The sequence below is a fragment of the Gavialis gangeticus genome, unplaced genomic scaffold, assembly GCF_001723915.1.
Source record: "Gavialis gangeticus isolate Ggan-Ray unplaced genomic scaffold, GavGan_comp1, whole genome shotgun sequence".
Taxonomy (NCBI): domain Eukaryota; kingdom Metazoa; phylum Chordata; order Crocodylia; family Gavialidae; genus Gavialis; species Gavialis gangeticus.
In genome coordinates this window covers 30,586,800-30,613,859 of record NW_017728993.1, presented here as the reverse complement: position 1 = coordinate 30,613,859, position 27,060 = coordinate 30,586,800, and the positions used below count along the sequence as shown (strand labels likewise).

General features: G+C 40.9%; 1 protein-coding gene across 1 annotated transcript in view; it reads left to right on the top strand.

Moving 5' to 3' along the window:
* The window catches only part of ADGRL4 (adhesion G protein-coupled receptor L4), a 262,937-nt gene that overhangs the window by 209,772 nt on the left and 26,105 nt on the right, over nt 1-27,060 (top strand). Inside the window, 10 exon segments of the mRNA XM_019501503.1 lie at nt 4,037-4,198; nt 4,781-4,851; nt 6,650-6,829; nt 6,921-7,104; nt 9,387-9,503; nt 11,358-11,551; nt 13,981-14,151; nt 15,324-15,527; nt 19,613-19,833; nt 19,945-20,011. Coding sequence (XP_019357048.1) covers nt 4,037-4,198; nt 4,781-4,851; nt 6,650-6,829; nt 6,921-7,104; nt 9,387-9,503; nt 11,358-11,551; nt 13,981-14,151; nt 15,324-15,527; nt 19,613-19,833; nt 19,945-20,011 — 1,571 coding nt within the window.

Sequence of the window (27,060 nt, the reverse complement as noted above, 5' to 3'; positions counted from 1 at the left end):
GGGTCTTCAATAAGTATGATTTGGCAAATAGTGCCCTTTGCACAATATAAATGGCTCTTCACCTTACTTGTGGACATCTTTATGGCTTATACCATACTGAAGAGTGCCCCCATCAAGCCAGCTATCCTTTTTGCCAGTCATATTATAAGTACATAATCTTGTACTTCTGTTTGGATAATCCTGCCTTTTTAAACCCCATTATAAGTAACAACACAAAAAGAAAGATAATGCACATGAAAGCCTAATAATGATAAATTAACAATTTACCAAATTGTTTTTTATGAATTGCATGATCATAATAATTTCAAAATAGTTGCAATAGTAACTGATAGCTAGTAACAATCAATTGGAATGCATTCAATAATTTATGTATAGTTCTCCAAAATTTTTCTATATTTATTTATGCATAGCTCTACAATTTTTAGTATTGCTACCAAACATCTTTCAAATGCCATTTAAAACCAAACTTAATAGATTATTTTAGCCTATGCCCAGATACATTACTGGTTGTAATGAAGTTTGCTGGCATTCAGGCTAGGGGGAGAAGTTACACATAAACTAGTTTAAGTGATCAGAAACTGGCTTAAACCTGTAATGGAACAAAATGGCCAAAACTTGTTTAAGATAAACCTGGCTGAATTTAGAAAGATTGAGGTCAAGCTGGTTAATGGAATTTCTGTCCCTGACCCCTTCCTGGTTTAAGTTAAATCCCAGCCCCCCAGCATCCCAGCATGCTTTTCAGCCCTGGGCTGGGATGTGCTATCTGCTCCAGAGAGCAGGGCTTGCCCCGCCCCTTTACTCTCTAGCCAGAGCAGGAGTGCGGGCGTGGCCCCCTGAGGTGAAGGGGGCAGGGAGGATTTATTCCCCCTCCCTCCCCGCTTCACCTCAAGGGGCCCTGCTGGGCTGGCATCTGGCCATGCCCCCACCCATGCTCTGGCTTTATTCCCACTCCCTCCCCTCTCCCCTTGGTGACTCCAACCACTCCAGAAGCTGGGGTAAGGCCAGAAATCAGCCTGACATGGCCCCCTGAGGTCAAGGGGGCAGGGAGGGGGTATATTCCCCACTCTGTCCTTCCCCTCTCCCACAAGGAGATTGAGGCCAGGGTCTGCCAGCTGCAGTCACTGCCTTTGCTGCTTGCCCCCAGCCAGGCAAACCCCCAGCCATGGCCACCCCAAAATTTGGCTTAGCCCCCATAGCCACCCCTCCAAGCCCTGCTACTTCCACTTTCCCTGCACAGGCTCCAATAGCTTAGCCCACCCCGCTTCTACCCGCAGCACAGCCCCCACTCCCACCCACCAAGATGAGGCTTGCGCTCCCCAGGACACCATAACAGGGGCTGCTACCCCTGTCAGGGTCCCTCCCCCCTTACTGCTTCAGTGGCAGGGGCATGGCCAAATGCTAACTGGCATGTCCGCCTGAGGCAAAGGAGGCAGGGAGGGAGTGTATTCCACCCTTCCTCACCTTTCCCTCCAGAGGACCCCAGCCAGGATCTGCCTGGCCAGGGGCAAGTGGTGGAGACAGAAGTTGGGGCTGGAAGACCCCAGCTGGGGTCCTCCAGTGGGAGAGGGGACCTCAGGGGCCCATGCCAGTGGGTATCTGGCCATGCCCCCACCCCTGGAGCAGTGAGGGGGGAGGGACTATGACAGGGGCTACTGTGCCCCTGCTGTGCCCCTCCCTGGGGGGAGAGGGGAGGGAGGAGAGAATAAATCCCCACCCTGCCCCCTTCACCTTAGGGGGCCATGCTGGGCACCTGACCATGGGCCAGAGTCTGGCCACAGTCCTTCCTCCCTACTCTGCAGGCCAGGGTGAAGGTTTAAACCACTCCCCAATCATACTCAGGCCTGCCAGGGCCTGACCATGCCCCCTTTCTCATCTCAGCTTCCCCTGGCCACTGTGGAAGGTAAAGGAGGGCTGCTTTAGCACCCTACAGCTTCTGACCTAAGCCACTACTGCAAGACCGTTTCAGGCTGGACATAAGGAAGAATTTCTTTACTGTCCGAGCCCCCAAGGTCTGGAACAGCCTGCCATCGGAGGCAGTTCAAGCACCTACATTGAACACCTTCAAGAGTAAATTGGATGCTTATCTTGCTGGGATCCTATGACCCCAGCTGACTTCCTGCCTTTTGGGCGGGGGGTTGGACTCGATGATCTTCTGAGGTCCCTTCCAGCCCTAATGTCTATGAAATCTATGAAAAAACTACAGGCATGTCGCTGCATTTCCAGAATTAAACGTGAATGTCTATTCACTTGCTTGCCGATTCAATCTACGCAGGTTAGACTAGCCTGCAAAGATTGAATCAATTCAGTCTCAAGCTTTTTGAATGGCTGTACTTAGCCTTATTGATGTTTAGCAGTGAACTACATGCTGGAGAACTTGTTAGGGCCTGTGAATCATTCTCTAAATATGTGACAAAGCCAAGAAGATCTTTGGTGGTAAACCTGATCTGTGCCGCTATTATGCAAACTAGTGTTGTCATTGTTTTCTCACCCTTGGCACTTCACTTTAATCAAAGAGCATCTATGTTACACTGAGTCACATAATGTGACACTAAGAGAAAGCTTGCTTCAAAAAACAGCCATACAATTAAATGATGTGAGTGGCCTATTTAAGTGCCAGGACTAGAGTTTTTAGCCCAGTGTCCTCAAGTGAGAGCTTTGATTATGATTTAACTTTTGTGTAGCTCTGTATCATACTGTACTGCTCATTCCTTTCTCTCACATTTATCAAATCTACTAGAATATTACGTGGTTGACACTACAGCAGTCAGATCATAGAAACTGTGTAAATAGGAATGACAGTATCCTGGAGACAAATGTCTATAATTTTTTAATTAAATATGGAAACAAACTATCAACATAATGCAGATAAAAGCCATTTAGCCTCATGCTTGATCCTTAAAGCTGAACCTTTCTGCCTTTTGATGTGCATTGTTTCTTCCTCATTATTTGAATTTCTGCTGCCTAAAGTCCACTCTGCACAAAACCACTCATTCTCTTCACTGCATATACTCTCCCTTGAACCTACCTAACATAGTATCTTAACTGTTTTCTACCTCACACTGTTCAGTTCTTCCCTCATCTCCAGCATATCATTTTATAGAGTAATATTCCAGTCCCAAGAGTCATTCCATATCATTTACCTCCATAGTATGTCAGTTGAAATCTTTGACCTCCACCTCCAGACAGCCAATATAGTGTGGGACCCTCATCCCCTTCCCATTATGTTTATTTGCATCATGCCCTAGAATTCAAAATTTATAGATTCCCATCCCATAATTCATCCGTGTAATATTCAGATCCACCCTTACCCATTCAGCTCAATTGCTGAATGTACCTACCCAACTATAACCAATTCAGTTGCTGAATGTACCAACACAACTATAACTTAATGAGATGGCACCAACAATTTTAGAGAAATTAATTTGAAATGTGTCTAAATAGATACTTCAAGCATTTTAATGAACACACAACTTAAATATTAGATTAATCAGACAATCAGACTGATCTCCTGAAGTACTAAAATCATATGTATTTACTTTAAAACCCAGCTGCAGTTTCCTTTCTCTTCTATAACTAAATAGTAAAGGCATGACAACCTTTCTAGGGTAATGTGTAGAAAAATAAATATTGGATATTTTTCATTATGTAGAGTCCAATGTTTTGTTACTATTGAATTATTTTTTATTTTTAAAATATGCAATACAATGTGAGCAGTAATAAAAGTTATTTTTAATTCACATAAACTTATTATGCGTATGCACAAATCAGCAGCTTCTCTTTGAACAATATCTTATAAATGTTTATTGGTGACATTAAAATTTTATTTTTAAAAGATAGGCTTCACCATCATTTATCCTACCAAGCCCTAAGTGATATAATTGTTAGATATTTTGCCATTAAATTTGGCTTTTTTACGTCCTTGCTTTTTTATGAAATTTTGATATGAAATTGCTTGCAGTATGCAGGGCTATTATCAACAAGGCAGCAAGGTGTTAGTCTGTAAATACTTAATAAAAAATTCAATTTCTCACGATATTTGCAGATATAGATGAGTGCAGCGAAGCAGTAACTGTTGCCTGTGGAGATCATGCGAAATGTGAAAACGTGGATGGAGGATATAACTGCTCTTGTAAGGAAGGTTATCAACCATCCACAGGAAAATTACAGTTTAAGCCAAATGATGGCACTTCCTGCCAAGGTAAATGATATTATAAAGGTTTATGTGTTATTATGGAACTACATATTCTGAGAAACCCACCAGTGTCTCTTTATCGTCAGTTAGATTAATCATCTAGAAGTAAAAAAAAAAGGCGAGGCATTCACATCTACATTTTCTAGGTATAGAATTGTGATGTTCCTTCTATAAATATGTTTTTGCTCAACAGTATGATGAAATCTGTTCTGTTTCGAAAATGCATCCTGACATTCGATGAGATTCTAGTGCATACTAGTATATGGGACTGATACTTCTCTCACATCTGCCAGCGTAAAACTTGAAGCAGTGGACCAGACTCCTCCGCTACTATAAACGGAAAAAACTCCACCAAAGTCAATCATGCTGTACCTATTTACATGTGTACATTTTTGACTTACTGTTATTTTAGTTGGGAAAAATAGTAAGTAATGGTCAGAATCAGATCTCAAAGGTCTATGCTCATGGCTGAATGCATATGTGTAAAAGTTTAACGACAGTAGATTTAGGGGTTGCTTCCATGAGAACTGTTATACTGAGTGTGTTCATTATTACAAAACTTAATTAATCTTATTTTGATTTCCACAGCAATTCCAAGGGCAAACTGTGAGTTATATGATGACTGTATAACTGAAAATAATGATAGAACCTTAGCTAAAGTAAGTAACTTAAGTTTATATGTTGATTTGCAAATGCTTTTTTTAATTTTCTGACACCATTGTTTCAATTGTTTCATAAGAAGTTTTAACAAATGATTGAGACATACAGTTGAATATAGCATGTTTTAGAAGTCTTTTTAATAGATCCAGTTTATTTAAAATGGGCTGTGTATTTGAATCGCAGTGATAATTTGCCTGAAAGCCTTACGCTGTTTGTATCTCCAATAAAGTAATTCATGTTGCATGTAGAATTCAGAAGTATGGTAATCTTTCAGCAATTTCCAAATGGCAAGTTCTTGAAGTTACACCTTTCTACATTTAATTATGTGCTGTTATTGGTTTGTTCTGAATGAAAGTTAGGCAGATTATTTATAGAGGCAGAGTATACAAGTGACAAAATAGAAAATGCAGCAATAATACACTTGGTTACCAATATTTTTTCCCTTCAAAACATTGTATGTTAGGTTGCATGTGCAAGACAAGGGAAAAAAACATTTTTCCCCAGAAGCACAGATTTCAAAAAGCAATTTAAATTAACTCGTAACAATAGGATTCTGATTTGATTGGATAAGGGACTCACAATCACGTGAAGCATATGTACATGGTCAAATGTGTACATGTTCAAATTTTATGTGAATTAGATTGTTTCAAGTATCAGATTCAAATGTTTTTAAGATAGAAGCTTTTTACATACCCAATTTAAGAAGCATTATATTAATGTTTAGTATAAATTATATAGAATACCTGAGTCTTAAAATTGAATACTTTTACATTTTAATAGATGTATACAGTGAATCTGAGTCAAAGCCATGAATCCAAATCCTTCAAATTTTGTATTAATGCAAAATATTAAAAATTAATGCATTAAATTTTAGCTTGTAAACTTGAGCATGTCCTAGAGTTTTAGTTCGGAGTTAAGTCATAAACTGTGAGAGGCCTATTTTCCAGTTCTGCAAGGATGCCTCCAGCAATGATGCCAAGCTTATGAAAAGCTGTCCACCATCTAAAACTACAGAAATCCTTCCAAATTACTCAATCTAATTAGGGTTCCCATGTTTAGGGATAAACCCCATTAGATTTAACATAATTAAATGTGACCCTCTTCGCTGAATCAACCATGGAACTGCATTCGAAATCATAACCTAACCTCAACTTTCTTAGCCGTTATTAATGTAAACATTTTTGTAAAAAGTATTATAATCTAATTGATAATTAGTAATAATTATTATCAATAATGAATAATTTTAGTTTTGAAGTCATTTAGTTATTTTTAGCCATTGAATAATGAGGTTTAACTATATGATAAAATTCTGCTAATCTATAAATGAATAAATCGACATTACAAAAACAAACTAACAAAAACTGCTACCTCTCTTCTCCCATCTTTTAGCAAATATTGAATAGAAGAGTCTCTGTCAAGCTGACACATATTACTAAGGCTTAATTATTTTTACAAAATAAGCTGCAGAGCACCTGTTAATACAGTGTAGAGCATTATGTTAAGAATTACAGAACTGTAATTATCGAAACAAATGAACAAGATTTACTAATTTAGCATTATGCTTTAACTGTCTCTCTGCTTGGGGCCAAATGTGATCAATGTGATCAATGTGAATAGCAACATTAGCCCCAGGGAGGTGCTATTGACTTCAGTACCTCTTTTGGACTGTAGGAATGTCAGAAGCTGTCCCTTGCTCACCAGTTCACAGCAATAATGAGCTTGTATTGTCATTTGTGGTTCTGCATCTTGAATTAATAGCTAAATATCTTGTGTATACTGCTTTCTTTTTTCTTTCAGATTAGAAGCATAAAAGAACCCCTGGCTGTCCTACAAGAATTCAACAGGAGCACTGTAGGACAACTTTCACCTGTAGATGTGATTTCATATGTGGAAGCATTATCTGTATCTTATCCATTGCTAAGTACTGTGAATTACACAGTTTCTGACAAGGAAGCACTTACTAATGTGACTATTAATGTAAGTGGCTTGAGCCTTACAACTGTGTTTTTCTTCTTTTATAAATAGTATAAAACTCCTCCGCTTAAAAAAAATATTTTTATACTGACAGGTTTTTGTTAACACCATGAACAATTTTGTACAAAAGGATAAAATTACAGTCTGGGAAGCACTCCCTACAGATAACAAAAGAAAAAGTCTCACAAAGCTGATGCATGCTGTGGAACAAGGAACACTACGCATGGCACAGAACTTCAAAAAGACAATGCAGCTAGATGTCAATGCAAGTGACCTAGGTACAAGAAAAGAAAACCAATCTACATAATACCTTAATGCAAATTATAATGTTTTTCAGCAAAGATTGTTAAGAGAAGAAGTGGTACTGTGCAGAATCCACAAGTATTAACTTTTATGAGATTTGCAAACCCAACCATTCATACTTTAGGGCATATCTTCATCTAGTAACAATAGCCTAGATGTATCCACTTAAATGAAGGTAGAACAGTTTACACCACCTAAGAATGTAACTTGGTCATGCTTTCAGCTCCATACCTCTTCCACTTCAGCTTGCAATCATGAACAAGGTGGCGTATTTCACAGTGCTTTTAGCACTGTTCATCTCGAAAACACACATACAGATTCCAAACAGAATGAAAATTTGAGCCACTACCAGAACTACTTAAACCTTTTTTGTTGTTTATAATTCAACAGAGCAATGTGAACTAGACAGGTTGCTTGCAAGCTGAACCTTGTGTTGGCAATGGCACAATGTGTTTTGAATTTCAGGAAAGTTCACATAAGGATAAGGGGAAAGGGTATCAATTTGGCCATTATGCCATCCTGCCATCTCCCTGTGTTGCTTATTTTCTGTATTGCATGCTTTTTATGAAAACACTTTAAAAAACACTTAGTTGTTACCTGTCTGGTCGCTTTGAATCCATATGTGATATTGAGGCAATATGTTTAACCTTGGGTTGAGTATAGCAGAGTAAAGCCAAGGCTGAGCATTTTTAAGAACTGCTTTTGCTGTCTTCCTTTTTGTTATGACCAGCTATACAATTTCCCTTCCAAATACTGTCTGACTGGCCTGGTTTCCTGTACTGATGCAAAATGATCCAGTATTACCAGTCACTACCCAAAATGCACCACTGTAATGAAAAAACCTCCTCTCTGTTTTCTTCTTTTGCTTCAGAAACTTTGCCTGTCCCTGTGGTAAGTAAGGAAGGGAGAGATTTCACAAAACAAGGGTTTGTTTCGAGTCCTGAAGCCCAGAAGGCCAGTTGTATTTATAATTTGCAGTTTGGCTTTAATCACATATGTGGCCAACCTCCAAAAATAGGGGCAGCTCACTAGAGGACACTGGAGGAAGGCAAATATAATACAAAGAGGCTGCTTGCATCTAAAGAGACAATACTAAAGATATATGAGAGCTAACTATCTACTACCACAAGTACTGGGAATGTGGAAAGCCAGTTGGGAGGAGACGTATTGGTGATAAAGTAAATTATTGGGATCGGTGGGAGAAAAGCCTCAATAAAAATGGATCATCTTCTAGCTAAACTCTGTGAATTTCCTTGTACGTAGCCAAACTAGACCCAGACTCTTAAACATTTGACATTTTTCCGCTATTAGCACTAAAAGCAACTTTTCCGCAATGCTGATGTGTTTCCCACAAACTTATTTTGTGACAAAAAAATGTCTCACCCACTCTCCACTGCATTTTATGGTGCAGTGTCTTAAGCAACAAACTCTTAAAAACTTTAGCCAGGAAGAACTGTTTCCTATGTCCTGACAAACATTTTCTGACAGCTGGTATATTGAATAGCTCATATTATTTTTGTGTGCTGTGCTATAAGCAATGCAGATGGTCTAGCTTAGTGATTCTAGCCCATCAGTCAAGTTTAAGGGGGCGGGGGGAGGAGCGCGGGTTTTGTTTTGGGTTTTTTAAAGGCCTGATTGACTTTTTTGTTCCTATTGTGGGTGATTGAAACTCTGCACTATAACGAACCAAGTAAAGAGCTTGGTGTCCTCTAATGTAGTTTTTGTCCTAAGGGGTGATACTTGTTTGTTTGCTTTTTGACAACACACATCATTATTTCATGGTGCAATGTGCATATGGTATCACGGATGGATAACTGTAAAATATTCACTTTTCAAAAATTGGCTTTTATCAAATGTTACTATTCAGTGGAGAATTTTATCCTTTGCTTTTTATAACAGTGATTTGTGGTCCCTTTCAGAAATACATTTTTAATAAAGCAATAGCTCTTCCTAAAGTAACCTACATTATTCTTTCCAGTTCCTAATTTAATGCAAAGTAAATAAAAGACCATATTTTTTCATGGAAAGAATAAAAGGTATGTGAGCAAAATGTATGCATAAGAATAACAAAGTCTGGAGGTTTAAAGCAAACATGTACTATAGTAATAACATTTCTTCTTGAAATATCTGGCACAATGGTATATTTTTAAAATTCACAATAATTATGCAATCCAATGGCACATTTATTAACCTAACTGTAAATTATGTTAGACTGTAATGGAACTGCTATTTGCACAGAATTTTTCTTCTTTTACAGCACTCAAGGTTTTTGCTTTTGATTCGCACCACGTGAAACACATTCACCCCCATGTTCACATGGGAGCAGATTATATAAAGATCTCTCCAAAGAAAAAGGAAGTACCTAACTCTAATGGTAAGAAAAGGCTATCCAATTGTAGCATGGTTTAAGAAGCACACCGCACACAAATGCAATGACTGTGTGCTCACTGGCAAAAAAGCAGATGTAGAATTTATTAACTGTGAGCAGCAACATAGGGCACAACAGGAGAGCACCAGGAAAGGCATTTTTAATGGAGTCTTCAAGCCTTGCATCCAGTCCTCACTGTGGATCCCACCATTGCCTCTACTGGCATGCGAGGTAAAATATGCCTCTGAATTTTGCCAGATTTTTTTTTTATGGATACAGTGCTTTTTTGCAGGTTTTACTATAGAAAAAGTTCTTCTAAGGTCACACTGGCAAATGTAAAGTACATTTGCAAGCAAGTAAACATAATAACTTCTATGTATTTGGTAACTAAAGAAGCCTGTAAGGATGTTAAAAATGCTCCAAGCCACGTCTGCACTATAACTAGCCATCCAAATTGACCCTAACCTGCATAGTATTAGTTGACCAGCAGGAGTGTAAACTCGCCATCCCTAACCATCCCTCGCACTGAAATTATCCCTTTCATCAAAATTAACAAGGCAGTAGATAAGTCTTGAGGCTGCCGGGACTCTACTGAACTAAATGTGGCAATGTGTAAACATATAAATAAAATACCACTCAGAAAAGATATTGTATCCAATGCCTTTGGAAACCCACAGCTGTTTTCACAATTTCCCCATTTAATTGTGATGGTATCACATGCAGGTACTAATGTGATGTTGGGCATATTAGGTACCTAACCAGGTGCTGTGCCGTTTATGTCAAATAGCTCCACACATGGCTGAAATGAGTCAGAGTGGAAATACTACAGCCATTTAATAGCACCACTTTACAATACTTCAGGACAAGAAGTAGCGTCCAGCTGAAATAATGTACTGCATTGTTTTGGAAGGATAACATGCTTATCTAAATTATCCATGAATGATAGTGTAGACTAAGTGCATGGGCAGAGCATTTGGGGGACTTAGAAGACCTGGGCTCCTATCCCTGACTCAGCCATAGAACTGCTCTGTGACCTAAGGCAAGCCATCTCACCTCTCTCTGCCCCCCTTTCTCTGCCCTATTTTAGTGTGCCTTTTACATTTATCAAGGAAACTCCGCAGGGCACAAACTTTTGTGTATCTGTGCAATGCCTAAAACAGTGGGGCCCTAGTCTTGTTCAGGATTTTGAAATACTACTATAGTAGCATAATTACTATCAGTAATGATAATGAATTAGAATTTTATTGGAGAACCAGAATATTCGAAACTGGCAAAACAACCTTATCATTCTTGATGTTAATCTTGTTTGCAGCTAATCCAGATCTCATTCCTAACAGCATAATGAAGACTGGTTTGAATACTGTCCCTAAAGGACGCATCCCATTAATCTCTTCAGTACCTCTTCCTGTAGCACTATGGGCTTCTTTTCCTTATATGTCTCCCTGCCAGTTACTGACCACTTGGGGAATCCTGGCTCCACTGGAGTCAGTGACTTCATCAGGACAGGAATTTTACTCATTTTAGTTTACAGCACCTCATTTGGCAACACCTCACTTGCAGCCTGAGGTAGTACAGCAGTAAGCACGTGTTGTTGCAGAAAATATATCCGTGTATCCTATTTGACTTTTCAGTTTGAACACACGTTTTTAATTCTAATGGAAGTTACATTGCTTTAAATAAAGCTATATTTCATTGTCTCTAAAACATTTTATAAATATTCCACAAAGATTCTATCTGTTTTGCATATTTTATGCAATGGCAGTAATAATGTCTATTGTTTATTGTTTCCTTAATGTCTTCAATTTTGTTCTACTATAAAAAGCCCCACAAACTACTTAACACGGTCTGTTTGATTGATAGGCACTGTTGCAGTTGTGTTTCTGCGGTATAGCAATATTGGCTCTTTGCTTTCATCATCTAAAAACTGCTCATTGAAAGACAGTTCAGAGGAGAGAGAGACAGTAAGCTCATCAGTTATAGCTGTCGCAATTAGCTCAAATCCACCTACACTCTATGAGCTTGAAAAAATCACATTTACTTTAAAGTATGTCAAGGTAAGATTTTTTTTTAATCAACTTCTGAAGAAAAGAAAAGAGCATGCTAATTATTTTGTTATGTGATGTAACACACCTACTGGGTTATGTGTTAAGACATAGTGCTATTACTTGCTTATATCCATTTAGTCTAATTAGAAAATAAATGACAATCTTGAATTTGGCTCACTATGTGCAGTATATTAAATGCCCTGCCATTGAAAAGTGTTGTTGAAATATGTCATCAGCAGGGATCCAGGTTTTCCCTGATAAAAAAAAACCATGAATTCTCTCATAAAACATCACAAATTCTCTAAAATTAAAATTATGATTTTAAAACCCCCAAATCCTAAAATGAAAGGCCACTATATATATATAGGTATCAATTGAACAAAATGTTTTCTTGATATATTTACAATTTTAAAGTAATTTTGAAGCCTACCAGTGCCTCAATCACTACCATTAAATAAATTCTAAATACCTATATATTTCAATATTTGATTTTAGGTTTTTTTGTCATGGAAAATCAAAGCTCCTCCTGCCCCCTTAGCTCACAGAACATAGATCCAGGCCCCTCACTCCCAAGCTACAGCCCCCAGCCCTGCTGGTGCCTCTCAACCTCCACCCACACCCCCTGCCCACCACAGCCCCGCTGGAGGTGGCCCACAGCTGCCAGAACTGTGGGGCTGGGGACCCAGAATGGCAGCCCACTGCCCTCCACAGCAGCGCCCAAGCCCTGGCTGCCACCTGCAGGAAGTTGCAGCTGCAACAGAGCAGAGCATGGAGCCTGGCTCCCCAACCCACTCTCTTCCTGGTACAGGCTTGGGTGAGGGGTGGGGCCAGCATCCCACACACAGATCTGGGGGGTCACTGGTCCCACTGCCCCTCCAAGAGTGTGCACAGCGGCAGGGAGCCAGCCCCATCCCCAGACCCCCAGATGAGCTGCCTACGGCCCCGTGCCTCTCCCTACTGGGGCCCTGCAGCCGCGCATTCTGGCCTCGGGCCCCAAGCCCCACGCTGCTCCCAGCTGGGCAGCAGCCTGGGCCCTACCCCTGCCCAACTCGCTCCCTCCTCCCTATGGTGGCCTCAATACCCTTTCCCCACCAGACATACATGTGGGAGCTGCTCCCCAGGCTGCCTGGCAGCCATGTGCATATACATGCACATGGAGCCCCCTGCCTGACTGCCCTCCTTCCATTCCCCAGAAAGCTCTTTGCAAAAGTGCAAAATCTGCAGGTTTTTCCATGAAAATGAAAAGCCCACATTTTTCTTGGGTGAAGGAGGAAGTTCTCATTTTGCTCTGTTTTTCCATGGGAAATGGAAAACCCGGATCCCTGGTCATCAGTAATAATTATATAGTCGTTGAGCTGCAATGTTAGTAAAAGTTATAAAGGCACATAGAGAATCCTCTGGCTTCCTACCATTTTGAATTTGGGTAACCTCTTCAACAGCTCATTAAATTATTTGAACTAGGTATGCAAAAAGGTGGAAAAATACTCTAAATCAGGTTGCACCATGTTTGAACAGATGTGAATGCAAAACCTACAGCACAGCACTGTAACATTGCCATTGGTTCTGAGCCAATAAGCATTCCTTTAAGATTGATGAGAACTTTGCTCATCGTTTGACATGCACAATTTTTCTAGTCTTCTTTTGTGTGAACAATAGGCTACATAGTAAAAGAATAATCGGAGTCAGGTCAACAAAGAAGTAAAACTATTTTAACAGAACGGTGGGCAGGGGAGCAGAGTTTGAATACAGTAACCTGAATGCAGGCAGCCCCACACCAAAGCACCGTCTCGTGCCCCAGCCAGCTACATATGTGTCTACATATGTGTTACTGTCCACTAAAGAACACAACTGCAGGATAGTCCTTGTATTTACAAGTACTGACCTGGGGCATAGTTAATTAGTTTCCTGCAGCCAAATAGGGTCACTCATGTAGATGTTAAGACTGTACCAAGGAGCTAGTTAAGCAGCTCCCCAGTAAACATCTTGTGTAGATGTGCCTACAGGTTAATAGCCTTCATAGTTAGCAGCATAATGCCTGACATGTCAATCAGTCTAAATTGGCCTACAAATGTCCCATGCCTTCCTAACAATCTTATTTATGAGATATTTAGGACAAATCTCAGTTTTCTGCATTTCAATGTGTGCATATATACTCAGTTGATATAAGATTCTAACACCTTTGTAAGCAGCAGGAACGATGGTAATTGGATTAGCCTGGCTTGTTTAGTCTGGTGTTAACTGGATGAATCGAGTGTTTCAGTCCTGTGCCATATTTTAATTGCTTAGAATAAACCCTGCAGCATGTGTCTTTTGTTTCACAACCTTCTTTTAGTAAAATATAATTTTTAATGAATTGTTCTGGCTAATGTAACAAGAGTCTCTTGATGGGATATTTCTGTGCCTTTTGCCATTGGTAAAATATCTTGTTTCTGCTCCAGACTGCAGATAAAAATATTAAATGTGCATTTTGGAACTACTCGGCAGACACAATGAATGGTGACTGGTCCACAGAAGGCTGTGAGCTGACACATTCCAATGCTACTCATACCTCATGCAAGTGTAATCATCTGACTCATTTTGCTGTTTTGATGTCTTCAGGTGCCTCTGTTGTAAGTGCTGTTTTTCACTTAGCATTTTACCAGATACTTGTTCATATCCTCATTTAATATATCTTTTCAAAGTTACTGAAGTACTTCTTTTCCTTTTGGTTCCATCATTTCTTTTTCTCATTCTAACTTCAAACTCCAAATTTATCATGCAGAATGAAAACAACCCACCCCCCACCACCATATGTGTCTGAATTTCCTTATGTCCCATCAACAATATTACAGAGTAGTAATGCAACAAAAAAACTTGTTCCAAGCATACAATCTGCTAAAGCAAGTACTAAATGACTGAGCAGTAACAACTACACAGTCGGGCACATGTGTAGATGTGCCCACTGTGTACTTCATGCTGATAGAGGCTGCTGTTTGTTTGCTAAATAGCATCTTAAGTCTTCAGTTCAAATATGAGCCTTGTGTACTGTCTAGACATAGTTAAAAATAAAAGAAGGATAATCTCTAGGCCTGTATTTAGAATCCAAACTTAGATGCATTTTATGGCTAACTGAATCCTGCCCTTATTCTGGTGTGCAGTCACGTATTTCAGAAGTTCCTTTTGCAGAATACAAGCAGCAAATGTAACTATAGTGCTGCACAGAATATATATGTACATAATCATTTAAGAAGAGCTAATGATATTTTAGACAATATCCATGTTATGTATCTCAAACCAGCTTTTGTTTTAAGCCATTATGAATTCAAAATCTTGTTTTGACCATGCCATAAATTCAGTACAAATGAGACCCTAATGTTATTCATTTTTCACTCTTTAAATCACTGATGTAGTAATGAGTCCTTTTATATGAGTGCTTTTCAGGTTATATTAATACATTTGCTATTGCAAATATATTTATTATGTACTAACAAATCATAATTTTAATCATATTAACACATACTAATATAAATATGGTATATTTAAAAATAACATATTGTTAATGTAAGAATATTAAAATACATGTATATTATAATGTATTAATATTTTCCCAAATATTATATCTGTCTTAAAAATACCTAATACTTTTTAGATTATCAGAAGTGTACATTTGTTCACTGAAATCCTACAAACTGTTTTGATTAATGTTTTGTACAAAAGGAAAGGGAACTGTATTATCAAATGAAGCTTTTTTGACAAAGTACAGAGCTATTCTCTTAAACATTATATTATAATTTTCCCCCAGGATGTTACAAATTATAATATTCTTACAAGAATCACTCAGCTAGGAATAATTATTTCCTTGATTTGCCTCTCCATGTGCATTTTTACCTTCTGGTTCTTCAGTGAAATTCAAAGTACTAGAACAACAATTCACAAAAATCTCTGCTGCAGCCTTTTTCTGGCAGAACTTATTTTTCTTATTGGAATTAATATGAACAATAATAAGGTGCGTAGCCTTTTCTTCTTCATTTTGCATATGTAAAGTAAATGTACAGCATAAAGTACCATTTTCCATATAGCATGCAAGGTTTTCTAGTGTTAATATGAATATTGGTGTACTGTTAACTTCCTACTATATATGTTACTTATGGTGAAAATAAAATGGTCTTTTGAGCATACTTTATTTAAAGAAAAAGGGCCACATTCTTAGTGGGTGTAAATTCATACAGCCTAACTGATTTTGTTAATGCAGTTAGATCAGTTTACACTAACTGAGAATCTGGCCCCGATGTGTTTGGTTTTTTAACTATTCTATATCCAAGCTGTTTAAGTTTTTCCTGCAACAAATCATTTATAGTGTGAACAAGCATTTTCTGCACTTGGTCTTGGTGTAGGTGGTTTACTTTAAGCCACCTACACCTAGACCAGGAAGGCATGGGTGCAGCAGTCTGCTGATCCCAGGAACAGCTTATGTAGGCTTGCAGGAGCCTCATGAGAAACTAGTATAAGTAACTCAGGTTGGAGGAGAGATGGGTGGGATCAGGGAGGCTGGCAGGTCTGGGGAAGAGAGGTTGGCAAGATATGGTGGGGGCAGGGACTGACAGGTCTGTGGGGTGTCGGGTTGCCCAGTCCAGGGCAGAGGGCTAACAATACCTCAGTCAGAACAGGGTATGTGGAGGTAGGGTGGAAATAGCATATCCCTGAGGCTGGGATGAGCAACTGAGTTTTACCAGCCCCAGGGCTGCTCTGTGAATGCAGGTGTTCACAACATCAGTTTAACCCTTTCCTAGAACAGGATACTCTGATCTTGCTCTAAGTTAGTACAATTCCTCAAATGACCTAATTTAGATCAGGTGCGCCATTTTTTTGCCCAATTTTATCCTTCCGAATGCCTGCACAATTGGGCATTTAGACTGACCTAATCCTGGTCAAGTCAATCTAAATGTAAGATCTGTATGCACCCTTAGGTGCTGCACAAAGCAATGTTGATGATTCATTTAATTGTATTCTTCTCTGGAAGTCACTGAACAAAGCCCCAGCATGGTTCTAGAGCCATTGCAAGAGGTAACACCTCAACCCTGACTTCCAGAACTGAGGTTCTGTCTGCACACTGTCACTTCAGATCCCAAAGCACATAAGCAGATGGAAGGTGGTATAGAGTGCATCCTCAGCAAGTTTGTAGATGACACCTAGCTGGGTAGAGTAGTAGATACATTGGTGAATAGGACTAGGATTCAGAGAGACCTAGACAAATGGAGGATTGGACCAAAAGAAAGTCCACGGAGTTCAATAGGGACAAGTGCAAAACCATTCATGTACGATGGAACAATCCCATGCACAAACTGAGGACAAAGTACAGACCGGGGACTGACTGGCTAAATAGCAGCTCTGAAGACAAAGGGTTACAGTAGACAATAAAAGGTGTATGAGCCAGCAACATGCCCATTTTGTGAAGAAGGCTAATGTCATACAGGTCAGCATTAGTAGGGGTGTTGCCAGCAGATTGAGGGAAGTGATTATCCCCCTCTATTCAGCACTGGCAAGGCCATATCTGGAGTACTGTGTTCAGTTTTGGGCCCCATCTACAGGAAGGATGTGGGCAAATTGAAGGGTCCAGCAGAGGGCAACAAAATTTGTTAGAGGGCTGGGGCACATGACTTATGAGAGGCTGAGGGAACTGGGTTTACTTAGTCTGGAAAAGAGAAGACTGAGGCGGGTATTTAATAACCACTTTCTACTACCTAAAGGCTGGTTACAAAGAGGATGGAGCTAAACTGTTCTGAGTGGTGGCAGATGACAGAACAAGGAACAAGGCTCTTAAGTTACAGCATGGGAAATTTAGGTTACATATCAGGAAAAACTTTCTCACCAGGGGGGTAATAAGGTACCAGAACAGGGTATCCAGGGGGCATGTCTACACAAGATGCTAACTGTGCAGTAGCCTGATAATATTGTGGAGTAGCACATCACAGCACAAACAGTGCCAATACACTACTGTGCAATATTGTTAGGCTACCGTGCAGTAGCATCACTAAAAAGGCATGTGCCAGTGCTACTGCACAGTAACTCTGGTTACTGCACATTAATTTAGTAGTTGATTCTACTAAATTAAATGCACAGTAACCCGAGCATTAAGCAAGGTGTAGAAACTCCCAGAGAGGTTGTGGATTTCTGTCCTTAGAGGTTTTTAAGACCTGGGTAGACAAAACCTTGGCTGGGATGATCTAATTGGGCACAGTCCTGCTTTGAGCAGGAGGTTGAACTAGATGACCTCTTGAACTGCCTTCCAACCCTAATTTTCTTTGATTCCATGATTAGGGATGCTAATCCTTGTACCCTTGGAAGATTATAGTTCATCTTGATATATTCTGGGTGTGTCTACATGTTCATTACTGCACCATAGTTACTGTGTATTAACTTGCATACCCAAGTACTAAGTCAGTACACAGTAACTGGTGCTACTGTGCAGTAACACCAGCACACAAGTTTTTATAGATGCTAACTGTGCAGTAGCCTAATACTACTGCCCAGTACTGTATTATTGTGGGTTTTGCCCAGTATGCTACTGCACAGTGTTATTAGGTGACTGCACAGTTAATGTCTCATGTAGACATACCCTCTGTCTACCTAAAATACTCCTGTCATTTATACAGTATTCTTTACTTCCTGCCCTAAGCCACTGGTTAGTGTTCCTGTGCACTACACCAGAGCTGGTTGCATTTCAGGGGTAGCTGAAATAATCTCTACATACCCCTAATCTAATTCACAAAGCTGTGAAAAGGCTTTTTTAGTCAATGTCTTTAGTATATTAAGCAACCTTGTGATTTTTGATGAAACATGCTACATAATTGTAAAACAGTAAATGTTATTATTATTTTTAAATTAGTGTGAAGGTATTCTAATAAAGTATAGTTGCTTAAACTAATCTTTTTTCTATAATATGTATTGCTGAATGGTATTTTAAATTGGCTGGAAAAATATCATCTGATATCCCTGAGACAGCACTCTGGTATTGATTCACTGAGGAGTATAATTGTGCAAGAATTGTTTCCTAAAAGAGTTTCCATAAACTTTAGAATGACATTTGAAATAACAGCAATTTGATATTGGAATAAAAAATTTTAAAAATGCACGTTGCTTAAGTCAGCACAGCATAATGACTACTTATCTCTAATTACAGGACAAATAGTGTCAATTCGTATCCATGATTTATTTGTGTTCAAGATATTGGTTCATAGAAAAGTAAATCTGGAAGGGACCTCATGGGGTTATCCTGCTTTAGGCAGGAGCATCCCTGACTAAACCATCTCAGCCGAGGGTCTGTCTAACCTGCTTTTGAATATTTTCAGGGATGAAGATTTCACAACTTCTCTAGGTAGCCTATTCAAAATCTTGACCACCCTCATAGTCAGAAAGTTCTTCCTAATCTCCAAACTAATTTTCCACTGCTACAGTTGCTGTCAGGCCCTTGTCTCTAGTTTAGCCAGTCATTCCACAGTGTGTATTTGTGCATGCAATAATTCCATCCCAAATGCAGGACTTCGCACTTGTGCACAGCTTAATTAAAAAAATTAATAATTAAATATAAGTATATTGTATATATTACCAATATGTTATTAGCATATTACAAATTGCTAGAGAAGAACAACAGATAACTTTTTGTTATTTATTTTTTTTACTAAGCCACATACTTGTAAATCATGGTTAAATTTGGAGTATAATACTGCCCTGTGGGCATGTCTACACAAGACGCTAAATGCACAGTAGACTGATTCTACTGCACACTAGCACATCATGGCAAAAGCCATGCTATTACACTAATGCACAGTAGAATTAGTCTACTGCACACTGGTGTCACTAAAAAGGTGTGTGCCAACAGTATTTCACAGTAGCTCTGGTTACTGCACATTTAGTTAGTACTTGTTATTACAGGTATTAAACTTAAGGCACCATAACAATGGCGCATTAATGCACATGTAGATGTCATGCCTTGTAATGAAGATTTAAAGAACTGACTGGGAGCCTATATGGTAATATTAATAAAGTAATTACTATTTATGACTTTTGGCTTTCTTTGGTTGATTTTTCTAGCTCTTCTGTTCAATCACTGCTGGATTGCTCCATTATTTCCTCCTATCTGCCTTTGCATGGATGTGCATTGAAGGCATACACCTGTACCTTATAGTTGTGGGAGTCATCTACAACAAGGGATTCTTACACAAAAACTTCTATATATTTGGCTACATGAGTCCAGCAGTAGTAGTTGGAATTTCAGCAGCTCTGGGCTATAAATATTATGGCACTACAGAAGTGTAAGTTGCTATTTATATAGGCATTTCAAGCACTAATATGTATAAGAACGTTGAGTAGTTTTCACAGGAATCGAGCACATTTCAAGCCATTCTGCGCTGTTTACTTTTCAGATGTTGGCTCAGCACAAAGAATAACTTTATATGGAGTTTTATAGGACCAGCATGTCTAATAATTCTTGTAAGTATAATTTCCTTTTTTATTATAGTGCATAAAACTGATTATAAAAGGTGTTTAATAATCACCCACCTATTGCCAGACTAGCTTTGAGTGGTAATTATAGGGCAGAATTGACTATTTTAAACATTTTATGGTGTCTCTAAATTATTTATATGCTGCACATCTAAATACTTACAGATCTGAGAAACAAATGTTTGCATGTTTGGCTAAGAAAACACCATTTCAGATCTGGCTGTGTCCTTGTTTTCTTTTTCTTTTTCTTTTCTTTTAACCTAAAGGTTGGAGATATTCTGTACAGTACTTTTAGTCTATAAGAAGTAGCATCTTTACATGCCAGTGGTCTCTCAGTATGGCTCAGCAGGAGGTGTATACAGACACTATGCCAACAGACAGATAATCTGGTTTTTCAAATCTTGCGTTACTTAATCTTTTATCAGCGATCCGTCATCTCTGAAGATTAGGCTGTCATCTTTATGGCTTTATCATTCCCATGTACCCTGTCATCATCAAAGCTATTTTAAACTAAATTGCGACGTCAGAGAAAAGAACCCACTATTTCATATGGGCAGACAAGTCAAGTATTGATAGCCCTATTTCAACTGTGAAGAGGGCCTTTTTAATTCTTATTGGAAGTGGTTTCAAACCTGCAAATTTGGCAGGTATTATATGTTCCATTCTAAATCAAGCCATTTTTGGTGCCTCAAGAGCATTTCTAAGTGCTGTAAAGTTTAACAAACCATTCTAACTGTAATTGGGCATCATTGTGTGTGAGAAGATTGACAGTGATTTGACAATAGTAGGAACTATCAGGAGGGAAAGGTGCAGTGCTGAAGCCTTGTGGTCTATGGTCAATTCAGTTATGATCTTCAACAGCATCTTTATTTATTTGGTAATGAATTTGCAGATTTTAAAAAAGAGAAAGTGACAATGCCTTGGATTATTCTCTGTTCATAACTGCACACACACAAACAACTAAATCCATGACAGAGTATGCTCCATTTTCAGTGTACTGTCTGGGCAGCTCTGTGATTTTTGAAAGTTTGGATTTCTTGCTTTGGGTGATAGCAGAAGGCTTGAAATCCAGGACAGAAGTTTACAAGGCAGTTTATGCAATTGGTTCACATACCTGTACTGCTTTGAAAGCCTCAACCCAGGCAGTTTCTGTATTCTCTGAGGAGGATAGTCAAATCTGTGACTTGGATGGTAAGGTCAGTGCTAACAAACTGTTCTGTAGAATGGATACTGGTAACATTACTTCCATTTTTTGTTGTTCAGCCTTCCTATTCAATGTGCTAAAGTAGGGGTGTAACAAAGTTTACCCTGTTTCGAAAGCAGTGAGAACTTAAAATCTATTTTTAATTAACAAGTCCTGTTTCTTTCTGTGAAGCTTTCCAAGCATGCTATCCACATAGAGCCTAATGTAAAGTCAATGGAGAAATTGCCAAGGAACAGCAAACCAAGCAAACAGAAACAAAAAACCACTCTGAACAGCAAATGGACTTTTGTTCTGCGATAAACTGATAGAATACTGGAATCTTCAAATGTAAAACTATAAAAACTTGCAATTTCAAGCTTGCTTTTAATCCTGAGCCTAATGGACTGATGGCAGTGAGTTCACAAGCTTTTCCAAGCAAGCTGAAAGGGATTTGTACACCACATTAAAAATCTCTGGCGAACAGCTCGCCTCAAATCTAATTCTCTCTCAGAAACATTACATTTTTCGTCAACAGGAAAGCCTATGTACTGTAAATGGTACTTTCTGCTTTCATGAATGGGGCCCTGAGAGATTTGTGGTTTGGGATTATAAGTAATATGCCTTTGAGAGAACATGTAAATGATTAAGAACAGACCTAGTTTTGTGCTGATGGATTCTCTACCTCTGGCTGTATCTGGTTCAGATAGATGTGGGCTTTAAATCTACTGTAATAATAGCTAAGTATGAGAATCTCTGGTTTTTATCAGAAGTACAAGCTAAGATCTTCTCTGATAGCCCAAACAGTAGCACTAAGTCCAAAGGTGTTTCTTCATTAATATGAAGGTTCATTTAGAATTCTGAAGTATAAATGAGTGTCCTTATTGATCCTAAGAACTATTATTAGTATTATTAGATTGGTGACTGTACATAAAAAGGACTAGGTCAGAAGCCTACTAAATTGAGTTATGGAAGAAAGGGCATTTTAAACCTTTGTAAATCAAGCTGCAAACTGAAGATAATTTCTGCAACTTATTTCTTCCTCCAAATTCTTGAAATCTTTAGAACCACAACCATTTGGACTAAAACTATACTGCAGATTAGATCAAAGCAGGCAAGTGTGAAGAAATTATTTATAACAAGAATTTAAACTTTTTAATAGAAAATGGAGTTTATCACAGACTTTAATGGAAAAAAACACACATGCCACAACTGTGTGCATGATTGAAGCAAATACAAAAATGAGCTTTAGTGATAAAATATATAAAAATAATAATGATAACCCTGGGACCTTTTCCCTTTTTTGTACACTTTTACAATCATAATCTCTGTGTAATAGGAAGGATGCAAAATGAAGAACATAGTTTAACTACAATGCAGTGTTGTTGTACTTTTGATAAGTAGCCTGGGAAGCATATCAGGTTCAGCTTAATATAAACTAATTCTTCCAACATAAAGGTAAAGACACTACTTTTACCATTATAGTAACTGGTAAGATGTGCAGACTTGGTGTCCTCTCCAATTTCGCCCTTTTGACGCCACTATTATGAAATTGGCATACCAGAATTGGAAGCAGGCTAGGAAAGTATCATAGGTAGTAGCATTCTTGTCTATATAATTCAGTTTAATAATAAGATCTTTATCAATGTAGTCAGTATCATTTATTAAGATGTTTTGGTAATCACAAATATATATCTGATACCTGACACCAGACCCTTGAGGATCATAGTGCTATATAGTCAAGAAATTACTGGTGCATTTCTTTTCCCCTTTCTGTTGTGTGTTTTCAGGGACACTGGCATGGCCTCGCTCAGATACAGGCAACAATTAGAAATTGTGGTGCTTGCAATTACAAAAATGGCTTTTAAATGACTGCCTACAATTTCCAAAGTGTTCTTGTAAACTTGGCTTGAAAAGTAGAAGCCAAGATAGTTTCCTAAGAGAGGTGTTACCATATATGCGTACTCTTTTTAAAGTGTCCCTATACAGGAATGGAATGCTAACTGTAATGAATAATCAGCTGTAGAATAGAAATATTCTAATAATTGCAGTGATTGATTAACCATAGTGTTTTGAACTTTGCATGTATAAATGAATGGGTAAATGAATAAAATATACAGATTGCAGTTGTAAAATACAAAAACATGACATGTGAGTGATGAAAGCAGGCTGCCAGTAGATTAATGCTTTTCATTAAGAAACTGCCTGCATATTCATTAGAGTTGGTCAATTACTTAAAAAAAAAATTCATCAGATAATTTATTTGATGAATTTTACCCTTATTTGTCAACTAATTTATTCAGCAAAAATGGTAAAATTAACTGAATAGTGCATTCATCATTAGTATTTGATAGTTCTAATACTTATTCAATTCTGTAGATTTGAGATTAATTCAGGCTTAGCAATATTGCTGCAATCAGTGCAGGAAAGATGCTAGGCAAAGCTCTTACTCTAGTGGTTTCCTTAACACATTCAGACACCTTTAATCTGGATTGTTCCTGTTGATCATATCTTTAATATAAAAGTAGTTTTAACAAAAGTAATAGACATATAGGTATAAGAAACTGAGCATCATTTATCATACCATTATTCCAATTTTAAATACAATGTACCTCCTGTTTCTTGCAAGGACTTTTAGTGGCCTTATTATTCTATATGAACTCCCTTCTCACTGAATGGCTTTAGAAGAAGGTTCTTCCGCTGCATGCCTTTTGCCACTTTGGATGATCTGGAAATAAACATGGCACAGTGGACAAATCTACACGTGCATTTGCTGTGGCACCAGCTTACTCATGAGTAAATTATTTGTGAGTAAACAATGCTGGACTAGCACCTACACATGCAGGGAAGCAGGAACAAATTTTCTGCCAACCTGCTTCTGCTTCCCAGGACCCTGCAATGGGCCCCTGTTGCCACTGGTGGCAGCTCCAGGCTGTGGCTGCAGCTGCCAGCAGCTGGCAAAACTCAAAAGCAGACCCATTCACCAGCCACTTCCAGCCACTTCCCTGGCCAGGAGCAGCATGCCAAGGGTACAAATAGCACACAGCAGTGCTCTCCTTGTTGCCTGTGCCTCCCCATGCTATGACTGCTCTAGCCCCTGCCCATGGAAGGGCCTGTGGAAGGGCCCACAACCGTCTCGCCCCTCCCAGCTCCTCCACACACAGCAACCACCTGGAAGGCCATCATGCACTATCCCAGGTCCACCACTGTGCACCTGCTGCCTCCAACCCATCTGCCTGCCCAGACCCCAGTAGGGATGCCACCAACAGGCTCCAGGATGCCACTGCCAGGGCCATCACCCTCCTGGGCATCCAGCCCCACCACCCCTGGGCCTGCCAGGCCAGCCAGGACACATCAGGCCTGCCAGGATGATGGCACATCATCCAGCACACCTGAGACAACAAGAAATGGCTGGAGGCCTTCAGGATGACTTGGGCCACCTTCCAGGATGGCACACAGCTGCTTCTCCCCACGGACACTTGCCTGGCCCTTGCCCTGCTGAAGCTGGCCTGCAGTACATTGGCCACCTGTTTGGCGTGAACAAGGCCACAACCATGGAAGCTGTCCTGGAGGTATGCAGCGCCCTTCAGGACATGCTGGCAGACACTGTGCTCTGAGTGCATGACCCCCTGGCAGTGGTGGTAGGGTTCTGTGCTCTGGCATTCCTCCAGTGCATTGGAGCCCTGGACAGGACCCACATCTCCTCACCTGCCTGCCCCACAGAGACCACCCCTATTACAGCCAGAGGGGCTTTCACTCTGTGGTGCTTCAGGCTGTCATGGACTACAATGGGGTCTTCACACACATGAGTGCCAGCTGGGTGGGCAGCACCTACAACACCCATGTCTTCAGGAACTCCAGCCTGCCAGGCCTAGTCAAGAGTGGGAGCTCCATGCCAGGGGTGCTGGACCTGCAGCTGGGCACCATGAAAACTCTGTACAATGTCCTTTGTGTGCTGTCCTGAGGTCAGGAGGCCATGGGGTGAGAGCGTTTAGGGGGCAGAAATCAGGGAGAAGCAGTCAGCACCCCAATCTCTGGCCATTCCCCTGCACACCACAGTGAGTGCAGTGGGAAAGGGACTCACCCAGAGGCAATAGCAGCCAGCACTCCCCCAGCTCAGGCAGCTTCCCCTCCAGGAGGTGGTGTCCTGGCCCTGTTGCAGGTAGCTCTAGCCTGCATGCAGCTGGGGTGAGTGTTGGGGATGGGCCCAGGGGTGGAGACGCCTGGGCAGCACCAGTCCTGAGACAGGGTCCAGGGTAGGGGCTTCTGGCTGTTGGAGATGGCACAGGACCTCTTCCCAGACCTAAGCAGGGGCCTTCTGTGAGGTGATGGGTAATTGCCAGGGGGCAGGCAGGGCTTACATTGGGGGCTGGGCAGTGGGCAGCACAGAGGCAATTGCCAGGGCCAGAATGCTGTCCTGCACTGAGCGGTCATTGTCCATGGTCTTCACTACCTGGGCCAAGATGGCATTTTCCTCCTGCAGTGCCTCCACCCACTTGTGCTCCAGGGCCAGGAGCTGTGCCCAGAACTCCCTGTCCACCCGCTCCCCTGCCTTCTCATACCAGTCCCACGTGTCCTAGTAGGCAACACCCTCCACCTGCCACCTGTCCTGGCAAGCTATGTCCTCCGCCCACCAAGACTGAGCATGCACTAGCTGGTCCTCCAATGCCATGACCGGGAGGTACAGGAGGAGGGTTCTGTCCTCTGTCCTCTGGCAGAGCCAGCATATCTGCAGGACCCAAGCTGTGGGAGGTGGCAACCCTGAGGCTGCATCCCAGCTGCCAAGTGCAGCCTCCCACCCCTTTGCAGCTGCAGGCCCTGTAAAGCAAGGAGAAGCTGTTTGCAACATTTCAGAGATAAGATGCTCTGTACCAGGGTCATGTGCTGTCTGGCCTCAGATCACGTGTGCACAGATGCCCAGGGGCCATGTTAAGTTGGGCAGGCAGGCCTGGGCCCAGGTGGCGCCATCTGAGCCCCCACATCCCCACTTGCTCCCTAGGGGATGGCGGACTACTGGGTAATGGTCACAGGCAGCCTGCCTCCCCTGCCCTATTCCTGGGGCAGGAGAGGCCAGGCTTCTGGCAGCACCTGCTGCCACAGCTCCAGACCCCACTGTCCTTCCACTCCTCCTGCAGTCCAACTGTTCTGCTGAGCTTCTGCCCAGCACACTAGCCAGGCTCAGGGGACACAGGGCTCCTGGATGACTGGGATGAGGAGCTGCCTGTGCCCCTGCCTTCCCCACAGTGAGCTTTTCTGGGAATGTGCCCTGGGGCAGCCTCCCCCCCAAGCTACCACTATGTCCCAAGCATTCCCCTGCTGTGTGTACCCCAGGTGGTGCACAAGGAGCTGTTTGCATGAACTAAGGGGTGCTGACCCATTAGGCCCTGCTGATGATGATGGCCATGATGACCCAGGCACACCTGTGCACCTGGCATGGGACCCTGAACTTCAACAGTGCAGGGGCAAATCTGGGCTGCCCTGCAACCTCTGCCACTGCCTGGAGGACTACCTGTGGCCACACTACAGGTCCCTTCCCTCCACAGCCGAGGAGGACATTGCCGCCATCATCAATGCATTCCTCAACCTGTGAGAGCCCTGTGCCCACCTAGATTTGGGGCCACTGGCTGTTCAGTAATGTTTTGCACAATCTCCTGCCTCCCTGTGTGCTGTGGGGTGGGGGAACCTGGGGCCAAGTGAGTGGGAGTGGGCTGGGTGGGTGATCGAGATAGCGGTATGGAGGGCCTTGCCCTCAGTGCAGGGATTATCACGTGGCCAGGGCTGGTGTGGCTGGTCAGTGACAGCATGTGGCTCCAGGGTATGTCCTCAGATGGCAGGACACCGTGGGTGGGTGCCCACC